General features: G+C 50.9%; 7 protein-coding genes and 1 non-coding gene across 8 annotated transcripts; 2 read left to right on the top strand and 6 right to left on the bottom strand.

Moving 5' to 3' along the window:
• Nucleotides 1-850: 850 nt before the first annotated feature.
• On the bottom strand, nucleotides 851-1,855 carry LY79DRAFT_601371 (uncharacterized protein; the record flags this gene model as incomplete). Its single annotated transcript, XM_060561843.1, has 3 exons — nucleotides 851-1,312; nucleotides 1,467-1,526; nucleotides 1,714-1,855. The coding sequence occupies 3 exons, from the start codon at nucleotides 1,853-1,855 to the stop codon at nucleotides 1,008-1,010; spliced, it is 507 nt and encodes a 168-aa protein (XP_060417580.1). The 3' UTR covers nucleotides 851-1,007.
• Nucleotides 1,856-6,784: 4,929 nt separating this feature from the next.
• On the top strand, nucleotides 6,785-10,447 carry LY79DRAFT_657131 (AMP-binding enzyme). Its single transcript, XM_060562703.1, has 7 exons — nucleotides 6,785-7,483; nucleotides 7,547-7,681; nucleotides 7,733-7,815; nucleotides 7,869-7,972; nucleotides 8,027-8,311; nucleotides 8,363-8,456; nucleotides 8,516-10,447. Exons 1-7 carry the CDS (start codon nucleotides 6,907-6,909, stop codon nucleotides 10,244-10,246), a joined length of 3,009 nt encoding a protein of 1,002 aa, XP_060417579.1. The 5' UTR covers nucleotides 6,785-6,906; the 3' UTR covers nucleotides 10,247-10,447.
• A 143-nt stretch (nucleotides 10,448-10,590) lies between these two features.
• On the bottom strand, nucleotides 10,591-12,628 carry LY79DRAFT_626456 (major facilitator superfamily transporter; the record flags this gene model as incomplete). The annotated part of the gene is made up of 4 exons (XM_060562110.1): nucleotides 12,280-12,628; nucleotides 11,915-12,197; nucleotides 11,698-11,845; nucleotides 10,591-11,646 (listed from the first exon to the last, which is right to left on the bottom strand). The coding sequence occupies exons 1-4, from the start codon at nucleotides 12,467-12,469 to the stop codon at nucleotides 10,591-10,593; spliced, it is 1,677 nt and encodes a 558-aa protein (XP_060417578.1). The 5' UTR covers nucleotides 12,470-12,628.
• Nucleotides 12,629-13,989: 1,361 nt separating this feature from the next.
• LY79DRAFT_t63 lies at nucleotides 13,990-14,079 on the bottom strand. Its single transcript has one exon. It is a non-coding gene; the product is annotated as a tRNA-His (tRNA).
• Nucleotides 14,080-14,682: 603 nt separating this feature from the next.
• Nucleotides 14,683-15,926, top strand: LY79DRAFT_587949 (uncharacterized protein; the record flags this gene model as incomplete). The annotated part of the gene is made up of 2 exons (XM_060560848.1): nucleotides 14,683-15,698; nucleotides 15,848-15,926. The coding sequence occupies 2 exons, from the start codon at nucleotides 14,683-14,685 to the stop codon at nucleotides 15,924-15,926; spliced, it is 1,095 nt and encodes a 364-aa protein (XP_060417577.1).
• Nucleotides 15,927-16,676: 750 nt separating this feature from the next.
• On the bottom strand, nucleotides 16,677-18,948 carry LY79DRAFT_509065 (SDA1-domain-containing protein; the record flags this gene model as incomplete). Its single annotated transcript, XM_060554017.1, has 2 exons — nucleotides 16,677-18,852; nucleotides 18,902-18,948. 2 exons carry the CDS (start codon nucleotides 18,946-18,948, stop codon nucleotides 16,677-16,679), a joined length of 2,223 nt encoding a protein of 740 aa, XP_060417576.1.
• A 1,517-nt stretch (nucleotides 18,949-20,465) lies between these two features.
• Nucleotides 20,466-21,137, bottom strand: LY79DRAFT_51907 (uncharacterized protein). The gene is made up of 2 exons (XM_060555096.1): nucleotides 20,850-21,137; nucleotides 20,466-20,797 (listed from the first exon to the last, which is right to left on the bottom strand). Exons 1-2 carry the CDS (start codon nucleotides 21,102-21,104, stop codon nucleotides 20,591-20,593), a joined length of 462 nt encoding a protein of 153 aa, XP_060417575.1. The 5' UTR covers nucleotides 21,105-21,137; the 3' UTR covers nucleotides 20,466-20,590.
• A 257-nt stretch (nucleotides 21,138-21,394) lies between these two features.
• Nucleotides 21,395-24,476, bottom strand: LY79DRAFT_587947 (Alpha/Beta hydrolase protein; the record flags this gene model as incomplete). Its single annotated transcript, XM_060560847.1, has 6 exons — nucleotides 21,395-21,507; nucleotides 21,565-22,169; nucleotides 22,191-22,460; nucleotide 23,446; nucleotides 23,959-24,185; nucleotides 24,292-24,476. 6 exons carry the CDS (start codon nucleotides 24,474-24,476, stop codon nucleotides 21,395-21,397), a joined length of 1,401 nt encoding a protein of 466 aa, XP_060417574.1.
• Nucleotides 24,477-24,810: the final 334 nt, after the last annotated feature.

The raw sequence follows: 24,810 nt of genomic DNA, 5'->3' as shown, positions 1-24,810 counted from the left end.
AGTTAATCAGACCTCATTTTCTATCTACTTTACCCTAATATAGTGTCTCTTGTTCTCTGAGGCATTCTCTCGATTTTATTCGTCCTCTGAGTAAGACTCCTCCGATCTGGACCGATCCTTCCTTAACAATAGAAGTCTAGTCATTAATGTCCTTGCCGTGTACGTATCCAACTTAGTAGCATTAGCTTGCGTATACGCTAGGCGCGTACTATGGGGAATACGAAAGAGTGCTCAGATGACGACCTGCTTTATCCTGGCGATGCCGATTTTGCTCCAGTCCAAAGACAATAGAGTATCAGGACGCACATGGCCAAAATCTTCAAAATCAAAATATCAAGATCTACCTGCTCTGACTTAGGTATGTCGGTGCCTCTACATGTATTATGTCAGCTTCCTCCAAGCATTTCAACATTGCCCCCGAGATATGTACCAAACAGCAGGACCAAATTCGTTGCGAGGGAGCCCGTATCGGAACTGTTGAACCGGTTGAAGAGGTAGGCTATATTCTTGGCCATATTAATGAGCTGGAATAGTGTTCCGACAGCTGTAACCTGGCAGTTCAGTTCAGGACTGGTGGAGGACATTATCTTTTGGGAGGTAAGTCAATCCAGCTACAGAGTAAAAGCATGAATACAAGTTGCATACGGTTGCCAATATTATTGAGATCCTCATTCATAATGCAGCCACTGGAACGTCTGAGAATGCTTTCATATGCGGCCATGTCAATGGAACAGAAGAGGGAGGGAAATGACACATTTCAGGCGAAGCCTTTGCAAGTTCTCCTTCATCATTGGCAGCGGAGTTAAGAACACCACTGTATATCTTCATATGAGCTCACAGCTTCCGATTTAGGACCTCGACCTCTTACGACATCGTTTCTTTCCCTTTCTCTTTGTAGTTCTGACATCAGCGCCCCACCTGCTCATGATAACAAGCGACCAAATATGTGAAGGGTGCATTGCCGCCTTGAACAACGACAATTGGCGGATGATTTGCATTTCCCCAATCTAGTATTTTATCCACATACGTTTTCTCGTGAGGTGTGGATCGGCACCCGGATAGAAGTCGTCGTCATCGTCGAAGGTGTACGCAGCAGGCGTCGGGCTCATTTTCCGAGTCTTCATATGACGGTTCGGCGGTGTCTTGGGTGCATCGAGACCGGCCGAAAGACCGGCCGAGTGGACGGACTGGGGCCCATCAGAGGACTTTTGAGTAACATGCTCGGTCTGTCTGACATGTTCGGTATGGATTTTCTGGCCGCCTTGCTCGGACGTGCGCTCGTGATCGAAACGGCAAGCAAAGTGAGGGAGAACTAGACCATGGTTAGAATTCCAAGATAAGAAGGAGGGACCCCGGATATGTATCACGCATAACAACGGGCTGTAAGAGGAAGGACCGAAGCTTGATGACGCAAGAGTGAATGCTGGGGTTGGCTGGGTCGGAGGTTTGAACCAGGCGAAACGTACCTTGGGCGACCAGAATATTAGCGGCCTCGGCAGCCTTGATTTGATGATAAGCCAAATCTCCTGCGACTTAAAGGTTAGCGTCATATCGCAACCAAGCTTGCGGGATTGCATGATGCGAAGATCTGCCGATCGGTGATCGACGTGGCAGACGCCGCAGACGCGTGGGTGCCGGGACCGGCATGTGAATCAGCGGGGAAACGAAACCTCTCGAAAGATTAACTTTGATGATAGAGATACATGTACATACCGAAACCTAGTAAAGTCGCAGAGGAACGGGCCGATTCCGTGGGGGTGAAGGGTCTCGCTGACGGGTTCAAATTGGGGATCTGAGATTGGTGCTGAGAAGTAAAAGCGTTGCCGCTCCTAGACTCGGAACCAAGGGAAGACATTCTCATATTTTTTCGGTACTCTTCTGCAGTCGCTGCTTGCATTTGACGATGGCTTGGTTGGTTGTTTGTTACGAAATGTGGGGAAGTTTCGGGAATTCGGCCTCGCAACATCTCATATCTCAGAGAAGTTTGGTAATAGAGGCGAGTGCTACGTTGCGTTGCGTTGCGTTGCGCCGCGTTGCAATGTAGTTGGATGGATGAAAGAAGAAGGAGCGAGATTAATTGCTGAGGTCAGTATTTCTTCATTGGCATTAGGTCCTGTGATCCAGCTTCTGTTGCTGTGATGAATATACAATTGCTACTTGTTGCATCATCATGGGAGTATTAAACCATAGTGGGGTTTGCTTCTGATCTTGTGTGTCAGGGCAAACGGGCGATGAGAGTACGCAAAGTTCACCGACGCGTTCACAATGAGGTTTTCGTATCTTTGCTTCCTTTGGATTGCATTTGACTGTTCCTTTTCTTCCTGGCCGCTGGAATCAGAAATTCCACGAACAAGAAAGAGTCTTAGCGCACCACTCTACTGTCGTTTACCATGAGCCGATTATGTTCCTTGTCAACTATGTACTAGCATTGGCAGCAGACATGGATGTACATCTCGGAACCAAAGCTATATACAACAAATAGTAGAAGGGTAGCCTATCTGTTTATCGATTTTCTACTACACGCGATCAGCGCACAATGTTTCCATTGTCGTTTCCTTCTATACACGTTGATAGCCGAGACCATAGTCTCTGCATTCTTTCTCTTGCTAATTTGAATGCTGTCTTCCCTTTCCACCTAAGTTCAAACTTCTCTCCTGGGGCTTGCTTCAATTGTATTGAAACTTCGAAAGCTGCCGGTCCCAAATAACAGACTGAGTCATCGAGGGCCAAAAGCAAGGTGGCCAAATATCATGAACACCGACATTTTGAGTTTTCTATCCGAAATTGATATGAGTAGCAAAGCTCGATAAATGTACGGTATCCGGGTGCTAGTAATTGTAATCAGTCTAGGTGTTTGAATAACATTTCAGCATGGTTCGCACGCATGAGTCAGCAGCCAGAAGGTCTATATAAATGGCTATTTTCAGCCAGCTAGACTTAGTTAATTCATGCCTTTACATGCCTTCAAAGAACAGTCTTGTTGATGCATCAACCTCATCTATAGTCCTTCCAACATTGATCAATGCCTCAAGGGCATAGATGAACTAGGAAGAAGAGATATCTATACGTACGTATGTGAATACGTACGTGTAAATATGCTAAGAACACGTGGATATGAAGGCATTGCAGCTGCAGCGTTGCTGTTGACGGGCGCCTTCTAGCTACTTCTAGAAAAGGGGCAATATTCTCACGACGTTGTCGGCCTTGGATTTTTCCTTCTATTTCTAGGCGTCTATTACGCATTATTTTTATTCCTGCTACATACAACCTAGACTAACACATAACCCACGACGTTGTCGCCTGCCTATCCTCTATTCAATCACGGAGTTACTGTCGCTATCAACCATGAGACCTCTTTCAGGCCCTTCTCAGCTGGACCTCTGTCAGCAACTTCGAACCCCCCAGCTAATAACGTACGAGACCGACCAGGCAATCTTATACCTAGAAGAGACACTATTCCCAACCTTTCTAGAGGGCTTAGAAAGGGCAGACTTAACTATCTATGAGGATTAGTTATCATGGTTCAAAGGGATTCAATTTGCACAAATTAATCATAAAGTCATCCGGTAAATCTGACAATTTCTTCATACCCACGGAATCGTCCAGAAAGACCATACACCAACAGTTGAGCTCTTCCAGCAACTGGCAAAGGAAAGAGGGAATCACAGAGTATAAGGGAAACTAGTCAGGAGGAAGAAAAGGATGTACCCGGGGGTGTTAGTCAGCCTTCGTCAAAGCTAAACAACCCCTCCTCACGGAGGGGGTATTTAGCTCACAGCGTTGACTAAGTTACCCCCGGGTATTTAGGTTCTACCGACTCAGTCGTGCGAAAGTAAAAAGGGTGAGTGTTGGAATAACATTTCAGCATGGTTTGCACGCATGAGTCAGCAGCCAGAAGGTCTATATAACTGGCTATTGTCAGCCAGCTAGACCTTGACATGCCTTCAAAGAACAGTCTTGTTGATGCATCAACCTCATCTATAGTCCTTCCAACACTAGGAGAGGTAAGCTCAGAGCGCAGGGATTGCTTACCCGCTATCGGTAATTGAGACTCATTCGAATCAATACAGATGGAGCTATTAGCTCCGAAGTCAGCCATGCTAAGCACTTTGCAAGGTTTTGGGCCCCGAAATTTGATTCCCTGAAGATGTTGAAGAAACGATCCCAGCGATCCCAATCTCTTCACCATCCATTCAACTTAAGCCCGGTCACAAGACTCCTCCGTTCGAAAAGAGTTCGGAGAAAGCTGTACATCTCCTACAACCAGGACATAAGCTTGCTTCATTGTAAGCTTGACGGCGACACTGGCACATGCACAGAACCCAGACGAAAGAAGATTGCAGGTTGACGCCGAGGCCGTTGATATCTTGCGTATCCGCTGGTACACACCATCAATGTCTACCCCGGTACCCCCAAAATCCAATTTTGATCGATTCCGTCAGTTCCGGGACCCGCCTCGGGCGGTGCTCCGATGCGGCCAGCGGCAGCGGCCCGGAAAACAGGATTCGTTGCGATAATTGCTAATCAGTCACCGGCTTGACTTCCTTTTTCGTTCAGTTGATGCCACCTTTCGAGATGGTGGAAAGCCGGAGCGCGTACCAGTTCGCGGGGATTCGGTTGCACAGTTGAAAGAATAGGCAGCTGTGTGGTTTTACATCAGCATCTGTCATCCTAGTAAATTAGGCGCGTTTGCGCCAAGCCGTGACAACAATCTTCCCTCTTCATATAACCGCTGTATTTAGGCATCAAGAGCTCCCCACCTTAGGATGGCTGTATGATGTGCTTTCCGTCTTGAGCATCTCGCGAGTCTTGGTACAGGTTTCTGCTTGCTTTTGACCTGTGACGTGGGGTTGCAGCGTTCGAGACCTGATTCTGGACAAGGGTTAGCTGTCCGCATCTCCGCCGTTTCCCCCACGATCATCCAGGCCCATGGCACTTTCAACTAGGGGCGGCATAGTGTACTGACAAGACAAGCACACCCGGCAGTACCCACATGTCGCGGGGTCGGAAATGAAACCACTCGAGCCCGGTTCTCGAGGTTAACTATATTGCGTTGCAGCCATTTCGGAATCACCTAGACCTTCCCCTCTGGGTATGTGGTGGCTACAACTGAGCCTTGGCACATCATCCTAGCCCGCTCAGAGGCAGAAACCGCATCCCACGCGCAGCTTGTTGTTCGGAAGACTTCGGTTGAGACGATACGTGGTTGCGTTAGTGTTGTCGTTCCAAGGATCCACCCCGGAAGCTTGAAGAAGCATCCCTCTAAGACGCTTCCGTTCTCCCTGTCAAGGTGAGGAGGGTGAGGCCTCATGGCCACGATTGTCTTGCCGATCAGTGATACATGCCGGTAGCCGGCAGTCAATGTAACGGTGCGCCACATCGATCGCAGGCTTAGTCGCGACAGCAGACCTCTGTCCTAACCGGGGAGTCGAGCCCCACTCCGCTGGCCGAGCCGTCGTGGGCGTTTGCTCGATTTCATTTGTGGACTTGGAGCGAAGAGACGGCAACAAACAGCCCAAACGGCGTGATTGCATCAATCCCAGCAGGATCAAAATGGGCTTGATGATGGAACATGCAGCGTGTTGCAGGATTCTGCCCGGTTTATGGCGTACTCGGCGAGGGCGCTGTCCACTTTGTTGCGCAGGGTTATCAAGCGGTTTCCTGTTCAAGAAGTTCGCGGTCAAGTCACCCGCGACCCAACAAGGACATAACATCTAGAGAAGTGAGCGCATTTCATTAATACCTTCTCCGTTCGGAATAAGCTTGTCCGTGTCTCAGTCTCTAATAGTTGTAATACTGTAAATGTCACAATATATAAGCTACTATTACTGCCCACGTAACTAACGGTATCGTTTTATTACGTGACAGTTATAAGCCCAGCTCCCACCTGCTATATGCCATAATAGTATATGTGTCAATTTAATAAGTGCAGTAACTAGCTATAGATCTTAAGCACCATATGTTTAATTCCCATTAGGGTTAGTCCCCTGGTCAAAGATCCTCCCAAAGTCTATATAGATCTTCACCACATATGATTGGCGAGCTGAACCCGACTAGGTTTTGATCAAATTGGGTTCAGATCTGACATTCTAGATCAAATCTTAGGGGGTATATTATAATATATAAGCTACTATTACTGCCTACGTAACTAACAGTATTATTTTGTTATGTAACGGTATTGTTTTGTTACATGACAGTTATAAGCCTAGCTCCTACCTGCTATATACTATAATAGTATTTATGTTAATTTGATAAGTGCAGTAACTAGCTATAGATCTTAAGCACTGTGGGTTTAATTCCTATTAGGGTTAGTCCCCTGGTTGAAAATCCTAATAAAGTCTATATAGATCTTCACTACCGATGACTAGCGAGATGTACCTAACTAGGTTTTCACCAAAAGTGTGTTCAGATCTGACTTTCTAGATCAAATCTGAGGGGTATGTCATAATATATAAGCTACTATTACTGCCTACGTAACTAACGGTATTGTTTTGTTATGTGACAGTAGATGTGTGGAGCTTGGTGCCTGCTAGCTGCATAAGGACTAACGCTGCATGCAACATCCTTGCGGATAAACTTGCTTTTCGATGCAACTCAAGGCGGCAATATGTGATTTTGAGGTTGTTTTCATTCCTGCATTCGATTCCTGCATTGAATCAAGGGAGGAGGTCAAGTAGAGCTTCGAGTGTGGTAAAAGGGACGTTGAGCGCCACGGCCCAAGGGAGGTCTGGACGGATATTTAAAGACTCAATGACTCGCAAGCTAACTGATGACTATATCTGAAGATCTCAGGAGCATTCACTCCTTCAATATAGGAGGATTTGGAACTGTCTGCCCTTTATTTGGCAACCTTCTCGAAACTTATCCCTGTCGTAATCTTTTCTGTTCTAGTTTTGTCTCACCAATATGCAGAACCAAACATCTCAGACTCCGGCCTTGACTCCGGTTGGACAAGTTCCTCGCTCGTTCACCCAAGGCGCACGAATCAAATCCAGGTTTCCCACTGTTACGGCCGCTTTCTATCATCATGCAGAGATTCATCGAGAAGTCACTGCAGCTCGTGACCTATCGGCACAGCAGGTTCGAGACATCACATATGGCGATCTTGCCCGTCGGGCCCACCAATTGTCCAGAAAGCTTACCAGCCTTGGGGTTCAACCTGGTGATCGAATTCCGCTTGTGGTCAAGCGAGGTATTGACATGCTTGTTGGTATCGTTGCGATCCTCTCTTGCGGGGCTCAATACGTGCCACTCGACGGCGGTGTAGTACCCGACTCTACACTGCGATTTGTACTCAAACAAGCGGGTGGGAAACACGTTCTGTGTCTAAAGTCAACAAAGTATCGGTTTGAGACACTCGGATCCCCCTGTGATACACTTGTCATTGACGAAGACTTGGGAGAAAACGAAGATAATTCGGAAGCCCTTCCATTCCACGACCTGGCCAAGCCGGAGCACGGGTGCTATGTCATCTACACATCTGGTATGATCGGGACATCAATGAGAAACATTATTGGCTTAAACCCCTAGCTGACCGTGTCCCCAGGAACTACTGGCACTCCAAAAGGGGTTGATGTAACCCATCAGAATGTGACTAACCTTGTGTGTCTTTCGCCTGGCGATCTGGGCATCTCCACTGGGACACGCGTGGGTCAGGTCTTGAACATCAGCTTCGACATGGGTAAGGCAATGAGCTTGATCTATCTAATCATCGTTGCTGATTACTCTATAGCCGCGTGGGAGATGCTGGGATGTCTCTGCAATGGAGGAACTCTCGTTCTCAGAGGCTCGAAATGGGAACCATGTCTGCGAGAGGCAAGGATTAAATCCTATGAACCTCGAGAAACACGTGTTAACAACTTCACTAGGTCCAAGTTTTGATCTGTACACCAAGCATTCTGACAAAGTACGATCCTCGAGAATACTCCAACATCAAAGTTGCTGCGACTGCCGGTGAGCCCAGTTCTCAGAGGTGAGCTTGAAAGTGGACCAGCCGAGTTCAGCTTGGGCTAATTTTTCCATTTAGACTCGCAGACTTGTGGGCCACACATGCAACCTATTATAACTGCTGCGGACCGACAGAGACCACCATTGTCAACACTATGCATCTTCACCAATCAGGAGAAACTTTGACAATTGGCAAGCCAACTCCCAACAATACAGTCTATATCCTAGATTCCAATGGGACCCCTCTCGGGATTGGTGAGGCCGGGGTGATGTGGGCTGGTGGTGATGGCATCTCTCGTGGCTATGTGTCTCTGCCGGAGAAGACTGCTGAGCGATACATGCCAGACCCTTTTACCAACGATGGGTAAGTCTGCAAAATGGTATCATTGAGGTCTTTATTAACCATTTCCGGTAGCTCCATGATGTACAACACCGGAGACCTCGGTCGCTGGAGACATGACGGCTCCATTGACATTATCGGGCGAGTCGATGACCAGATCAAGATCAAAGTCAGTAAAAACTCACCTTTCTTGTGCTTTCTGGTTCATTCTCTTACAAAGTAGCTCAGGGCTTCCGAGTCGAACTTGACGGGGTTACTTCATCGATGAACAGTTGTTCTGTCGTCTCAAAAGCCACAGCACTGTTCATTCACAACGAGATCCATGGGTTTGTTACGCCACGTAATTGCGATCTTGACATCATCCAGGCCCATATCAGGGCTCGACAGCCTTACTACGCCATCCCTACGAAGTTCCACTTCCTCGACACTCTGCCCCTGACTTCGAATGGCAAGGTGGATAAGCGTGCTTTGCAAGACTTGGTCACTGATGCTGACAAGGAGGTGACGAGCATCGCCATCAAAGAGATTGGCTCCCAGGATTCTCTCTCGACGGATAGCGAATTCTCCACCAGTGAACTCAAAACCGAGTCCTCCGCTTCGAGCTTCACAGATGTGGACGAGAAGCTTGATCTTAGCCAAGACATCCCTGTCAAGCGCTTGGCTCAACCATACCGCGGTTTCGTGCACCGCATCGCCATTGTCTACCGCTGCTTGTTCACCATAGTCGGCCTGATAAACATCGCTGCAATCGTCGCACTACTTTTAACCGGAATCCAGAGGAATTGGCTCAGCAACATCACGGCTATCAACCTCCTCGTTGCCGTTCTCGCACGTCAGGACTTCGTGATCAACGTCTTGTACACAATCACCTGCAATGTACCCAAATCCTGGCCCCTTGCCATTCGAAAGCGCTGCGCGAGGATCTTTCACTTGGGCGGGGTTCACTCAGGTGCCGCTGTTTGTGCAGGCGCTTGGCTTCTGGCTACCAACATCAGTGATGAGGTCTGTCAGCTCACTGAGTGCTCTACTTGGGGCTACCAGTCCATGGCCTCAAAGGTCGTGTCTTGGATGCTCACTGGTCTCTTCACTGTCACGATTGGACTTGCCTGGCCTTCGTTCCGGAAAACGCATCACGACCTCTTCGAGAAGACGCATCGTTTCGTTGGCTGGACGATGCTTGGTCTCTTTTGGGTGCAGGTTGTACTCGGTGCTAATGACGGAAGACCGGCGAGCGTCTCACTTGGTACAGCTTGCGTTCGTACTCCCGGTATTTGGTTGCTTGCCGTGGCAACCATGAGCATCGCCTCTTCTTGGATGTTCCTCAGAAAAGTTCCTGTTGAGGCTGAAGTTCTCTCCAACCACGCCGTGAGGCTACACTTTGGCTATACAGTCCCCGTCAATGGCAGCTTCGTAAGACTTTCGAGACGACCCCTTCTCGAGTGGCACTCCTTTGCCACCATCCCGGCCCCAGAGAAGGTGGGAAACCATCCGAAGGGATTCTCATTGGTGGTCTCGAATGCTGGCGACTGGACAAAGAATTGTATTGAAAAGCCGCCTACTCACATCTGGGTGCGCGGCGTCCCAACTTGTGGTGTAATGCGCATTGCCACTTGCTTCAATAGCATTGTTGTGATTGCTACCGGCTCGGGTATTGGTCCTTTGCTTGGGCATATCCAGGATCAGAGTTGTGCAACCCAGTTGATCTGGTCTACCTCAAGACCCGAGCAGACCTTTGGCAAACAGTTACTTGACACTATCAAGTCCAAGATCCCCGGCGCGGTGATACACGACACCAAGACCATGGGTCGCCCGGACTTGGTCAAAATGGGTTACAACATGGTGAAGAGCTTTCAGGCCGAAGCCGTTATTATCATCGCTAATGAAAAGATCACGAAAAAGGTGGTTTACGGACTTGAGACTCGCGGCATCCCAGCTTACGGTGCCATTTGGGACTCCTGAGAAATTGGAAAACTATGGTCTTTGAGTATTTGATACCATTGTGGTTGATTCGTTAGTTTCTCACTTGTTTGGTGTCGGGGTGCTGGCGTGGCTTGATAACAATTCCCCTTTGTCCCGTTTCTACATCAATCCTCATCTTGGGGGCAATTTGTCTGTCGTTTAATATGATTCATGGTAATTGCTTAGCTAGCGTTTGGGAATTAAAGTTCAATTTTTTTAAACAAACTGCGGTTGGCTGACATCTCGGCTCATCTCGTTGCCGTCATCTTCTAGACAGAAAGGCCCTAGATGGAATTCCGACGCGTTTTTTGCTCCTTTCATTGCATCTTCGGGTAATGGACAACTCACTTGGCTGCCTTGTTCCTTCCAAAGTCTAGCTTCTCCCACTTCATGAAGCAGCCGCTCAAAAACGCCAATGCCCCTGCGGCCACAATGATGTACTGTATGCTTGCAATTACGCTTGCAACGTCTGACACCGCCAGCGCAGCCACCCTCCGGTCTGCGGCGGCCCAGATCTTGGAATCTTGGCCAGCCAAAGCTTCACGGATGTCGTCTTCACTATAGCCAAGTCCAGAAAGCGAAGCGTTGAGGCGGTTGTATCCAACGTTCTGGAAGACGCAACCTGCCAAAGCAATTGTGGTCGAAATGCCGCCAAGCTGCACTAGGATGAAGAGGGCAGTAGCATCGAGGCGTCGGTTCGCAGGCACACTTTGTGTCAAGACGGCAACGCCAGTCTGCCACATGCATCCGGTTCCAGCGCCTATGAGAGTGCTGACCCCCATGATCCGGCCCTCTGAGCTCTGGACAGTGAGCTGCGACTGGAGTCCTCCTCCAATCATGACCAAAGCACCACCAACGGCGTAAAACGGGGCGTATCTGCCGATGACAGGTATAAGACCAGCCATGACGATTGTGAATACGATGAAGGTAAAAATGAAGGGCAAGAGTCGTACGGCAGCTTGTACTGGCTCCACCCCCTTTGTAAAGGCAAAGAATAGGGGAGTGTAATACAAGGCGATACCGTAGCAACTTCCGGCTGCAAAGGTCCCCAAGCAGATCAATGAGATTGTTCTGTTCTTGAACAGGTCCGCAGGAATGTTCCGGTTTTCTTTGTTGGTGAAAAGACAGAAGTATTGTTGCAGAAAGTAAGAGGCATAAATGACACCGACAAACACCCAGGCCACGATTGCGGAGTGTGAAGACCAGTCCCATGCGGAACCACTGAATATGAGGGCAAAGCATAAGAGGATAAAGCCAGTCATGTGTAGAACCACGCCGGTCCAATCGATAGCGAGGAGGCTAGCAACAACTGGAATGTTTGGTGCGATATGGATGGGAGGCAGCGCCACAAAGATGAGCAGGACAATGCTAGCAAGAATCGGCAGATTCAAGTACACGGCCTTAATTTGAGTTAGCAAACACTACAAACACGTCTACGATATGCCACATACCCATCTCCAGGTAGCGTTCTGGTTTTCGGCAAAGGCCCCTCCGATAACAGGACCTAACGTAAGCCCAATAGCCCACGATACCGCCAAGATACCTTGGAAGCGAGGCACCTCTGCGGGTGTAGAAAGAAGCACATTAACGAGAAGAGTGCTGTTAAGTAGATGTCAGTCAAGCATCTCAAGACGTGGACGAGAGGGTGGCTCGTGCTGGTATACTTACAGCTGGTAATTGCCAGCTCCTCCAATGCCCGCAACAGCACGACCGATAATGATCGAGTTCACACTTGTGGCCGAACCCGACACAGCGGCTCCAATGAGGAAAATCATGTTGTAGACAACCATCTGCAACTTGACGTTGCCAAGAAATGCCAGCTTGCGGACAAGCGGAACCATGCAAACTTGGGTCGCGGTGTAGCCCGTGGCAACCCAGGGTAGGAGGTGGACATGTCCGAATGCTTCATATATGGGAGCCTGGATGTTCGCGATGTTACTGACGTCGTAGCCTAAGAGTTAAAGTTGGTATGTTAGTCTGCTGGAGGGTGGGTTATTTGGACTGGAACGGCCTCCGGCTCGTTGCCCACCTACCGAGAAGCATGCCTCCTAGGATGAAAGCTGTTTGGACACAGGGCCATCTCCATGACGCCCAACCTTCTCTCGGATGACTTTTATGTTCCAAAGCGGTGCTGGTCTCCTTGGTCTCCGGAGAAATACTGCCAGCGACAGTGCTACCGCGCTCGACATCACTGCCAGATGTTGCTTTCGTATCGGTCTCCATTATCGAGTAGAGGTCTCGGCTGCCAGTGGAATATAGAAGACAGAAAATTCACCGTGGGACAGAAATGTAGCAAAAGTGCGAAGGACGAGAAAGCTTGTAGGAAATCGGGCATTAAAGATCACTTTTAGCCATCCTCCCGCCGGCAGATTGTTGCTTGAGCAGCCTTAAATTGCTTGTGGAATTCAATATTCCTTCACTCTTTGGCCTCGACTGTTATCTACTCTAATCGCCCCCAGTAAGTCTTACTCGGCGCTTAGAACCAGCTAACAGGACCAAAAGATGCTGCCTGGTATCGCCCGGGCTCAGTATTTTTGGCCTCGACCAGTCAAAGATGATTACGAGGATGTGACCCAGATCCGGAAGGGAAGCCGACGCACAAATGTGAACCCGCGCGATAAGGCGGACGATGCCTGGTATGAATTGGTGCTGTGACACAGCTCGCTGTGCGCAGGAGTGACACGTCTAGTCGTTTTACTCGACCATGGCCCGGCGCACCAGAAAATACCCATATCGCCGATCCGATCCTTCCAAAAGGCATCAGTATTCCCGTTGATGGCGTTCCAATCAAGCTTGGGGTTTGAGATGAAGCTGAGTATCCCACGTCAGCCCGCGAGAGCTAGGCACCCCCATCTTTCAAGCCTGTGCCGTGTAAAGCGTTGATAAGCTTTCGATGGGGACATTTCTCTGCCTTTAGTATCTGGTTCTGATAACGTCGCTTCCGTAACGGCTGCATCCTTCTGCGCCTCACTGTGTGTGTCTTGCATGTAAGTACCAGCCCTGCGGGACTCTCGGGCCGACTGGACAAGAATGGATCCGTGCAATCAGATGCGGCAGGTCCGTTAGACTGTAAAGAAGCACTTTAAAGGAGTACTGCAGCGAACGGGTGACTGAGAAGAACATTGTTTGCTCTTACGCTCATCATGCCCTTTTTTGGTGTCTAACCAGGCTTGGCAGAAGCAGGCTACCCTGCACGTTCATTACTCTCGAGGGTTGATCAGCGACGTGGCACAGAACCATTCCGCCCGACGATTGACGAGCCCTGATGAGTGCCGTGAGTGGCAACATGCAGTAAGATCTAATAATAAAGTTCAGTCAACGGCAAAGCGTCATGACGTCCGGGTGCATGGAAGGCGTGCGCTCGTTGTAAATTATCGCAACTCAGTAATAGCTGAATGGGGTGATATGTGAGCTAGATTCAAAATGCAGAACGCCCGGCATATACATTGAAAATAAAAGCTAATAAACATTACTGTGTTGGGAAGGTTTGGCAATATTATTAAAGTTGGCTGATAACAGATGACCCCGAAGCATGCGCCGCTGCTCGTCATATCACCCATTTCGATTCCGACGACCCACTACTCCGGCTCACCCACCAGATGCGATGACCTGGCACACACGATTCTCAAACCGCTGCCAGGAGCACAAATATCACTTGGTTCCGGCGGCACATCAGGAAGAGCATCTATAGATCACCCCACCGTCACCAGAAGGAACAAAAGACTAAGCAAAAGAATAAAGTGTGCCCAGAGGCGGATTCGAACCGCCGTCAACACGGATCGCTGTATAGAAGAACCACAACGTATCATCCTAACCAACTAGACGATCTGGGCGGGCAGGGGTGTTAATCCTTGATTGACGGAGACAGTCAGAAAGACTAACAAGAAGGTGGCCCCCTGTGCGCTGGATTTCTTTCTCCACATCTATTTTAGAGTTTACGTTAAAGCAACACCGCATTACCTGAAAGTTGAATCTGGACGTCGGTACTTAACTTCGTGAAACCACCTGCTATGAAAAATACCAGAAAGGGGTAAACATCACTGGCAGCGCTGCACAATTTGCCCCATTGAAAACAACCAAATTGTCTGGTTGAAAGGCAGCTTAGTCTTAGGGGTCGACGATGCTTTCTTCAGGGCCAACACTTCTGTTAGCGACAATCAGCTCACCTGAACAATGAACGCTGCCTATTGTCTGCATTTTCAACATGACGAACAACCATCGACTGCAAGCTCGATTTTGAAGCTATATATAAGATGGTTGATGAGGCGGCTCTCAACCAACCGTCTTGCAGGACAACCAAGTCAAAAATCACAATTACCAACCTACCTCCATTCCAAATCTTCTCACACTCCGCAGCTCGAATCCTGGGATAAATATCACCGAGCTCACTGCTATCCTTCCATCCACACTCCCGAAAGACAGACTCAGTAGACGCTATGACTGACTTTGGAGAAACAGGCAAGAGATCGGGCGATGATGTTGGTGGACGCAACAAAAGACGGCGACTCGAGCCGGCTCAAAGTCACACTAGTATGCAAACCCTTCTGAAAGCTGCGGAACTTGGCGGTGGGATTCCAGTATCAAATAGCGAGGAACAGCAGGGACTCGGTCATGCCAATCGCACCGAACCGCCCCCCGCGGTATCTGACTCGGTCGCCCTCTACCGGCAAGGTCGGTACATACCCACAAGGGCCGGCAATCACCAAATGCCGGTTCCAGAATTCCTCCGCGTAGTGTTGCCTCCCCCAGACGCTTCTTACACGCAGGAAGCTGAGGGACCCAGAAGCCCGAGTTCATCTCCATCGCGCGAAGTCCCAACGTCCCGGCCCTCAAGCTCCGTTCCTTTCGACCGCCGGACCGCCGTCAACCCACAGAGTAACGTGAAAGCGGTCAGAGTTTGTCCGCAATGCATGGACGTTCCCTTGGGCCCCGGTCCCATCGTGAACGGCGAGCCCACCTATCCCGTCTGCGAGAACTGCCGCCAGACCAACATCAGACGGCAGGTCCTCCGGAGCATTGCTGCGCAGGCGCTCGTAGAACTTAGCCAGCGCGTCGATTCTTGCGCGCCAGGGCAGAACGACCAAATGCAGGACGTCAGAGGTCAGTTTCTGAACGGGCTCGGCCGCTTGCCCAAGCGTCCTCAAGAATTCACGTGTCTGCGGTGCAAGAGGCCGCATATGCCCCTGGCGCCCGGTCGAAGACGCTGTGTAGAGTGCATCTGCATCCTCATCGCTTTTGGCCCGGACGGGTGCGAAGAGCAGGCCGCTGCCGATGCCAGTCAGAGGTCGGAGAGAAAACTGGGGAAACGGCCGGCGGAACTGGAGCAGCAGCAGCCTCAAGACGAGCATTGGCACATGTGCGACGGCTGCTTCAAGAAGCCGGTTCCCCCTGGCGAGAGGAAATGCCCAGGCTGTGTGGCCCGGCTCGCCCTGCTGCGTCGTATGCAGAATATGTGCGTCATTTGCGAGCGCAAACCCGCTGTCGGGGGCCAATCCTGCTGCAGCGACTGCGAAGTCCAGGGTAGTCTTGGCTCAGGCGCCACCACAATGGCTACTTCTGCGGTGTGCAACGCTTGCGGGTATTACGTTGACGAGACTATAGATGGGCTTTGCTGCGGCTGCCGTGCGTCTCGTGCGTCCACGAGCGCGGCCGTAAGCAGAGAGAGCCGAAGGTTTTATGACGATTAGGGCCCGATGCACACACACGCCCGAGGTAAGATGGCCTTTGCTACAGAAGTACAGAAGTCAGTAGACGAAAACTTTTGTAGTCCTCTCTAATAAACAGAATCCGTCGAGGTCGGACAACATATCACAAATATCCCGAGGCTGTGCTCAGGGCAGCCTGCGCGGAGGAACAACTGGCCTAAAGAAGACTGACAAGGTTCTCGGAAGAAAAACGTTCATGAGTATCGACTACGGTGGGTTCTTGCATTTAGAAAATGGATGAGGTAGTTTGGTCGCGTTCAAGCGTTGCGGTAAGCTTGGATAGAGATCAAGTCCTAGGTCGTTGGACTCTTCAAGGCGCAGTCCCGCAACGAGCCTTCTGTCTTCTCCAAATGCACCCGACGTTTGATAATGGACAGGTGACAATATGGTCTTTGAATCATTTCATAAAGGGAACTGGCACCGGCAGGGATAGAGATATGCAAAATGGCCAAGCCGTGCCGGGTAATTGTCGTCCGGGTCTTTGTAGTGGGCAGGTTAGACAATCGTACGTTTGCCTGGCTTTCGTAGAATCCCTGTTGAAGATCAGAGATCACACGAAAAACATACATTGCGGGATACAGACGAAGAGTTCTTTGGGGTGAACAACTTTGCTTTTTAGAAGAAGAAAACATATATGCTGATAGCCACAAACATCTTGAATCATGTACGCCGGCGCCCCTGGCAATGGACTAGGCGTAAAATAACAGGTACCGACACTAACCCCTCTACATCCCGTTTGCGCGTCTTCCACCGCGTTTACTCCTCTCAATGTGACCCTGCAACACCTTGCGCGTCTGCACCAAACTCCTCTTGTTCTTGTGCTTGGCCTTGTTCAGCGTCATCAAGAAGTTCTTCTGGCGCGCCTTCTCCTTGTTCGTCGTGCTCTTGCCCTCGGCGTCCTTCTTGGACCGGCGGATGGCCTGCGTCGACTTGTGCTCCTCGCGGCCCGGCTTGCCCTCCTTGGCCATGGCCACCCTCTCCTCCTTGGTCGTCTTGCGCAGCCTGGCCGGCGCCTCGATCTGCTCGGCGGTGAGGCCGTCGTCGGCGTGCCGGGCCAGGGCCTTCTCTATCTCCTTCTGGCGCTTCGAGGAGCGGTTGCCCAGCGTCTTGTTCAGGCTGGCTTCCATGCGCAGCTCCTGGAGCTTCTGGAGGTCGGCGGGCGTGAGGATGGTGGTCGTGGCCAGCTTTTGTATCCTCTCGATCTCGGCAGCGCTATCCTCGTCGTCCTCGGAGTCGGATCCGTCCTCGCCTGTCCGGCGCTTCTTCGGCGCCGGCTCGTCGTCTTCGTCTTCCGAGTGGCTGACGTTGATCCATCCACCCGAGTCATCGCTGTCGTCGGAGTCCACTTCCCAGTCTTCCGAGTTGTAACCGTCCTCCTCGTCTTCCTTGTCGGAGCCGTCCTCGGGAAGACCCTTGGCAGCACGCTTCAGCTTGCGCTGCTCCTCCTTCCACTTGGCCAGCAGCTCAATGCCCTCGATACCTCCAACCTCTTCCTCTCCAAACCTCTTCGTCTTTATCTCGCCGCTCCTCAGGCCCATGGACGCGTCCTTGCCTCTGTCCTTCTTCATCAGCATGTCCGCGCCGACCTCTCTGTACAACGACAAAAGACCCTTTGCGGCCATCATGGTTCCCTTGTCTTTGCTCTTTCGGTACTGGACAAGATCCTGTAGCAGCGTGTCGGTCATGGCTAGGGGCTGTCTCGCGCAAATTTCGCGGATGGCGTTGAGACCGGCGGCGGCAACCTCGGCGGCGGCGGCTTCTGACACAAACTCATTGGCTATCTTCTGGATAAGAGGCTCGACAGCATCCGGGGGGACCAGGTTATGTGTTCCCTGGGCGAGCGAGGCCAGGTAAGAGGTGACGGACTCTTGACGAGGCGTGAGGAACTTGATGAACCACGAGTAGAGGCTGATGATGGTCAGCTTATGGAGACCGACCAGTCTCGTCACCAGCTGCAGGACCAGTAGTTTGTTCTCATGCGCCATCTTGGTCTTGGTGTTCTGCAAGTGCTTCTGGAAAACGGTCTCGGCAAAACCCTGAGGGTCATGCAAGAGATGAAAGGCCGAGAAGTTAAGCGGGTGAGGCTTGGCCTTGCTGCGCTCCTGCTTGTGAACCTTGGCAACGGCCTTCTTATAGGCGTTGGCCTGCTTCTTGGATTTCTTGTTGATTCCGATCTGATGCTTTATCTTCATCAGGTCAATCGCCTCCTCGTCACTGCTGTCGTCCTCCAGCTCCTCGCGCTCCTTATCTCCACCAAGGAAGAACCGCACGGCACCAATGACAACCTTTTCGTTATCGGACAGGGCCGCCTCCTTCATGACGTCGACAGTCTTGGCATCAGTCCAGATCTGACGCTTCCACAGCTCGCGTGTGAGCTTCACGGCCCAGATACCCTTGGGCGAGGTGCGGTCGGCTGTGATGAGGTTGTAGAGGACAGTCTGGATGGTACGGTTGAGGGGGTGGTTCGTAGCTTTGGCGTTCGCATTGCGCATCTCGGTGAGGATCTTCTGGAAGAGGAGCGTTCGCAGCGTCTTGCTTGGCGAGGAAACGAGGATTGGGAACAGCGTCGTCAGGAAGCTCGTCGAGTCAATGACTTCCTTCTTGCGGAGAAGTGCCAGACTTCCGACAATCTTCTCGCGCAGCTCGGGGTGCAGGACCTCGTGGTGCTGCAGCAGGATGGCCTTCAGGTCATCGGGGAAGGCAACGGCGTGTTTCGGGTACAGGTCCACGGTGTGCGCGAGAAGGTCGACGAGGTTGTGAAAGGACTCGGTGTATTCTCTCGTCGCGGTTGTCGGCGAGCCGAGGAAGACCTCGCGCTGACTCTCATATTGGCCCCATTGCTGGAGGAAGTTCTCCTCGTACGACTTGGGGTCGCGGCGGATCTTGTACTGCAGGCTCGCGCTGTAACGATTAGCAATTGGCGTACATAGCTGATCAGATGAAGGCTTACAAGTCTACATCGACCTTTTCCAGGGCGGTGACCTTGCGCTTTCCCATGATCGCTGTCTGCTTGGATTAAGTCGGGCGTGTATGGGGGTGTCTGAGCGACGGCGCGGGGAGTTGCGTTGCCCGTCAAAAAATCTCAAATGGAACTTTTTGCATCTTATCGTTATCTTATCTATATCTTGGATATTCTTATCGTCTTATCTAAGCGTGTGGGGCAGACCCTGACGGAGCCATGCCGGGAACCGGCAACTCTGGACCGGCATTACCCTGATGACGATCGAGGGATGAAGCACGGCGGATTTCACGGTGAAGAGAGGCCAACGGCACGCCAGCAAAGACACATCTTCACGATGCGAATCTCCGCCGTCATTTCACCGCTAGCTTCGTGCCATTCTGCAAATCGTGACGAGGACTATGTTGTAGGTTAACACCTTAGACAGTAAATGCCTGCGACGAGCAGCGATCCGTCGGCTACATAGAGTATCATGTGAATCAATAAGTCGTTGACTACAATCCCTCAGTCTCTCTGTGAAAATGATCTCTAGCATCGATTTCTCTTTGCTCGTGCAAATTCCCACGCAAGAGCCGCATACACAGCTCAAGCCCGGTGGCTACTCGCCGACAACACCGTGGCGTCGTTATGAGCACAACACCCACGAGGGGACGGCCATTTCAAGGCGATATTGCAAATGAGACTAGGCCAGCTACTTGACTGATCCTTAATTCTCTCCAATATCTCCATGATCAAGTGCAGGATGATGCCCCAATTAGAAATGAACATGTAATAGCACATATATATTCAACCAGACCTGCAGCAGCCAGCAGCCCGCAATGAACAAGATGGTAATGCCATTACCAACGAGTTGGACAACAATACTGAGCAGGCAACTCTTCCGTATGGCGCTTTACGGGAGTTGTTGATGAGACCCTAAGGCTTCACTGGCTAAAGGGCCCTACCGTAGCCTGCTTCTTAGGTACCACAACAGGTGGCTGGCTTCAGTCGTGTTTGTCACAATGCATATTGATACCCAATGTGATAAGCAAATTAGGCATCTATTCACCTCATTAGCACTTACATGTCTTCGGGAAGGTATTGATTTCTCGTCAATTTATCTAAAGCCGCATGCTCCCATCTGTTTCAACCAACTCAGAAGCACCAACGAGTACACAAATACAGGCGCACCTTGAACATCCTTGCTCATCATATCAACCCAACAGATTTGACCATAACTCTGCTCACGTCGCCTTCTGCAATCTACCGGTAAGCGGCAAGTCTTCCATCATTAATGCCCTCAGAGCCCTACGCAACAACCATAGAGGCGCAGCAAGGATCGGTACAGTCGAAACAGCTGTCGAAAGAACCCGGTACGTGGGGCATTCAAGCTTCGACCCCCTCGCGCTGTACGATATCCCGGGATCTGGAACACTGAGCTTAACGTCTTAGGGGTACTATGATGCCCAAGAGCTGTACTTGTTCCATGCGTTGCTAATCGTCTGGGGAGAAAGGCTTGGAGATGTGAGACATAATTATGCACTTTGAATTGCATCTTGTGACGATACTATACTGTGTCTTCGAGCTACCTGTTCAACTATCACGAGCGACATCTAACCGTGTGGGCATGTTGAGCTAAATATCAGAGCCTGCATGTGAAATCGACGGCGATTTTACCTCGTACGCTCGAGGTCCGACGAGTTAATCCGCCGCATTGAAGACGACTGAGGATTTGAGGACACAGCCAAAGGTGACCCTGAAGCAAAAAGAATCCTTGAGAGCACGACGGCTACTGCATTGAAACGCGAGATGCCCCGGGCTAACGTTCCGGATACGCTCATACACGAGTTTTTGTCCATTGCATTGTAGTAAATAAGAACGACCTTCGCGAGCTTTCTTCGAGGCCCTCTGCCATCAGAAGATTAGCAGAGCCATCACCAGGCTGATAGAAGATGATAACCATTGCGAATGAGGGAAACGCAACAGTATTTATGCCTTCGAATTCAGGATAACGTCGCAATTTTGTCCAAAAGCGGAATCGGGGCCAGCAGGAAGCTACATCTAGCTGAATAGTTTGGACTATGGAAGAGTACTTTTGATTACAGATAAGCAGATCGTGCCTACATTGTAATCCGAGAAATCTTGATGGGTATCGTCGAAGCAATTGATAATTTAATTCTTCGACCAGGCTTAATACTATCAACGTTAAGATCATTTTAGAAAGGATGTTGAGTTGATCATTTATGAGAGACAACCCTGTATCACATTACATACTATGAGGGGTACTGTAGGACATTGAGGTATGGTAACACAGGTTTTGAGTTTTATAATTCGATTTAATATGGTTTACTTTCACTCAGCGATTGAACCTTTTCATCCATTTTTTGCATGTGAACTTGAGCTTGTTCTATATCGAGGTGGGCAGGTTTCCATGAGCAACATATCACCGTAACTCAAAAGACCTTCTCATGATGGTCGTCAAAAAGAAATGGGATTTGACTTCCATCAAGATGCCTTTTCCCACCGATAGCCGTATTGCGCATGGGTTTGCTCAATGGCTTCAAGGCCTTCATCCCACATGATCATCTTCTTCTCCTTGGGTATCACAGCGTTGGGCACTTTCACCAAGTCAATCGACTGTCTCCGTAAATTTGTAGCTCTCTGGAAAGACTCACCTTCTAACCACCCGTGGAATGCTTCCTCCAGATAAACGGCCTCTACGCTGCTCTCCGGCTTACCCTTCTCTCCCCGTTCTTTCTTGACACGCGCTACGAACATCAACTGTTCTTGGACAAGGATGTCGATGCCAGCGACCACGAGCAGCATTCTCTCGGGCAACGTCTCCTCGCTGGCCAAGAACGGACTCATCCTCTGGTCATCCAAATCCTTTGCTTTCATCGGCGCCGCGTATGAATCATACAGCGGCTGCATGAACGACATGGGATCTTTCTTGGGGAAATTTGCCGGGCGCGGTTTATCCTCCGGCCTGAGACGAAGGCCGATGGGTGCGTAAAAGGTCACCGCGGCGCGAATGGAAAACTCTTCAGGCGGTATCGCCTGACCTGCCGCCAGGACCAGGTTGCCTCCAGCCGAGGCGCCCGATACGGTCATCAGCGTCGGGTCCGCGCCGAAGTCCTCCGCGGCATGCTCGCGCAGCCACGCGAGCGCTGCGTCGACATCATCGATGGCGGCTGGGAAGGGGTGTACGGGCGCGAGGCGGTAGCTCAGGCTGACGGCGACCGCTCCCGTTTCTGCCGCGACGAGCGAGCAAAACGGAGCGCTTGCCTCCGGGATGCCTCACACGAAGCCGCCCGCATGACAGTCAACATGCAACTTGCAAGGGCCGCAGACCGATTCGACCAGCCCCCCCACGCCGGATCCATTGAACAGGAGAGCGCGTGGGAAGCGGTCAGGGCTAACGGGTATGTGGATGACAGTATAGGGTCGTCGAAAGAGGTTCGGGACCAAGGTTAGGGAGTTTGAGAGAAAGACTACGGGCTGGAGGGCGAGGAGTCGCCAACGAAGGGACCAAGGGAGGTGGCGGCCGAAGAAGAGGGTGTCGAGTGTCGGCCTAACAAAGGCAAGAGCAATATCTCGAAGTGTGCGAAGCATGCTGGCGGCGATTAGACGGCTTATGTTATGGACTTTGTGAATCAAGCCGTCAGATTCATTCTCGGGAGTAGTAGGTTGGGTGTCAAGCTTGTGAGCACACGTTGTATTCAGCTACTGGTGTCGCAAAAGGCCTCGCAGCGTACCGCAGCGAATGATCCCCTTTGCTTCCGATGGGCACCGAGTGTAAGTCGGCCCAAATGTAAGACCGATCAGCTGAACGTCGGCCAGTGGCAGTGTCAAGGGATGGCCTCAACACTCGGTGGACCATCGGCCTACCCCTCACCCGCTTAAAGGCGCGCGGGCAACGCGATCGGAACGGAGCGGGCCATACATAGCTGCACGTTTCGAAACATTTTCTGGGGGGAACGCTGGGTCTCAAAATGGTAAACGGAACCGTTGTGTGGGTAACGGGCTAACAGCAATACAGAGTTCGGATGAACAAGATCGACAGTGGCAATCCCAGCTTTGCGGAACGCCCATCCGGCGAGGCATCCGGGATGGGGGATGGAATCACGCAATCTGCGACGCTGTTTCAATGACTCAATGACTTTATTAGGCTTAACAGCCTTGGCTGAGTTACGGTCAGACACACATGACTCCGGTTTCTTCTTAAGCATGGCCTTGATCTATAATTTTGCTCGTGTCATTGGAGTGGAATGTCGCCGGTTGAATCTCACGCGATTTAAGATTTGTCGATGCGGCTCATATAGGAAAGCCAGTAAGTTCGGAATGAGACATGAGGGCAGGGGACTCGCAAGCGTCTCTCCCACACACGCCCTTGGAAGTCTCTGTTTCGTCTCAGCCTATGAGTCTGAAGTCCCAGATATATACAGCGTTCGACAGCGACGCCAAGCAAACCTAGCCTGATGTTGACTAGATCGTTTGTTACATTCATTGGTAACCAACTCAAGTGACAAACGAAGGAGCCGGCCCAGAAGAGGTACCCTGGTATCACTGCGGATTGGAGAGATGGTGTACAGAATTATTCTTAATCATTACATCTATAAATACTATAATGACAAAAGACTAACAAACCCAGTCATGTCTCGTCAATCCGGCCATGAACATTTTCCTTCGTGAATACGCGTACCCCAAACCATCGGGTCCGTTTCGTCGCGTCTGAGCTCTCAAACCGGCTGCTTCAGACCGGGCAAAGGAGAATGCAATACAGGGCCAATAGCGTGAACGATCAAGCCCATTGTGAATTCAAATCCGACGAGATCTCGTAACGACCTGAAGGGGCTGAGGACGATTGTCTTTCCATCCAAGCTCGTTCAACTTCAAAATTGCCCCGATTCCCCTCCCCCAGCCTAGCATCGGGCTTCTAAATGAAGAAAAAACGGAGACTTCTCGTCCTTTCAACACTTTCATCCCCGCCTCTGACAAGACATTTATTCTGCGTATACATGTTAGCATGTTTGTCGTACCTCAGATCATGGGTATCTTCCAAAGCTTACCCTCGCAAGAGTCGGCGGTCGTGGTGACGGTGACGGTAGGGCGGGGAGCAGTGCTGGTAACAGCGGTGATTCCCCAGCACGAGCAGGCAGAGAAGTACTCGGCACCGTCGTCGCAGGAGGAGGCGTAGGCCGGGATGGCGGTGGGGACCTCGGTGACCTGACGGTTGGCGATCTGGCCGTCGCGACGGATACGTTCAGGGGCAGAATCGACGGTGATGGTGACGGTACTAATAGGGTTTGTCAGTCATAATGACCACCCGGCGAGTCCGGGCTTGGATCCTTTTTCCACCGAGGAACAAGTGTGTCAGGGTAGGAGAAAGATGGTTGACATACGTGGGGGAGGGGGTGACGGTGGTCTTGAGGAAGGACGTGCAGTCGGCCTTGCGGCTGCTGATGGGCAGGAGACCCGGGCGGGTACCGGTGACCTGACGGTTGCAGTTGTTACCGCTGCACTCGCGCTTCTGGAAGATAGAGCCGAGAACGAAGCTGGCGAGGGACAGTATGACGGCGGCCTTCATTTTGACGGATTGGGGTGGAGAGTCTTTGGGAGAGACGATCGACTGAGGTCCCAAGAGATGGAAGGGGTTGGCTGGAGGGATCTGGTAGGAAGTCGGTGGATGAGAGGGAAGGGGAAAAGGAGGAGAGGAACGGTTACATGGAGGCGACGGTACCGTGATATATAATTGCGAGATCGGGGATAGGCCTTGCCATGATGGTGCATGGTGCGTGGGGGGGATGGACTGGGGGAGCGGGTAGATTGGCCATGATCCTCGCAGATGGACTAACACGCCGAGGGACGCAAGTTTGGTACAGTTCGTACCAGGCTGGTACGAACTGCAGCCACCAGAGAGG

This window comes from Colletotrichum navitas (genome assembly GCF_030913465.1).
Source record: "Colletotrichum navitas strain CBS 125086 chromosome Unknown LY79scaffold_11, whole genome shotgun sequence".
Taxonomy (NCBI): Eukaryota; Fungi; Ascomycota; class Sordariomycetes; order Glomerellales; family Glomerellaceae; genus Colletotrichum; species Colletotrichum navitas.
Note: the sequence above shows the minus strand (reverse complement) of the source record. Positions and strands in the feature narration are given on the sequence as shown.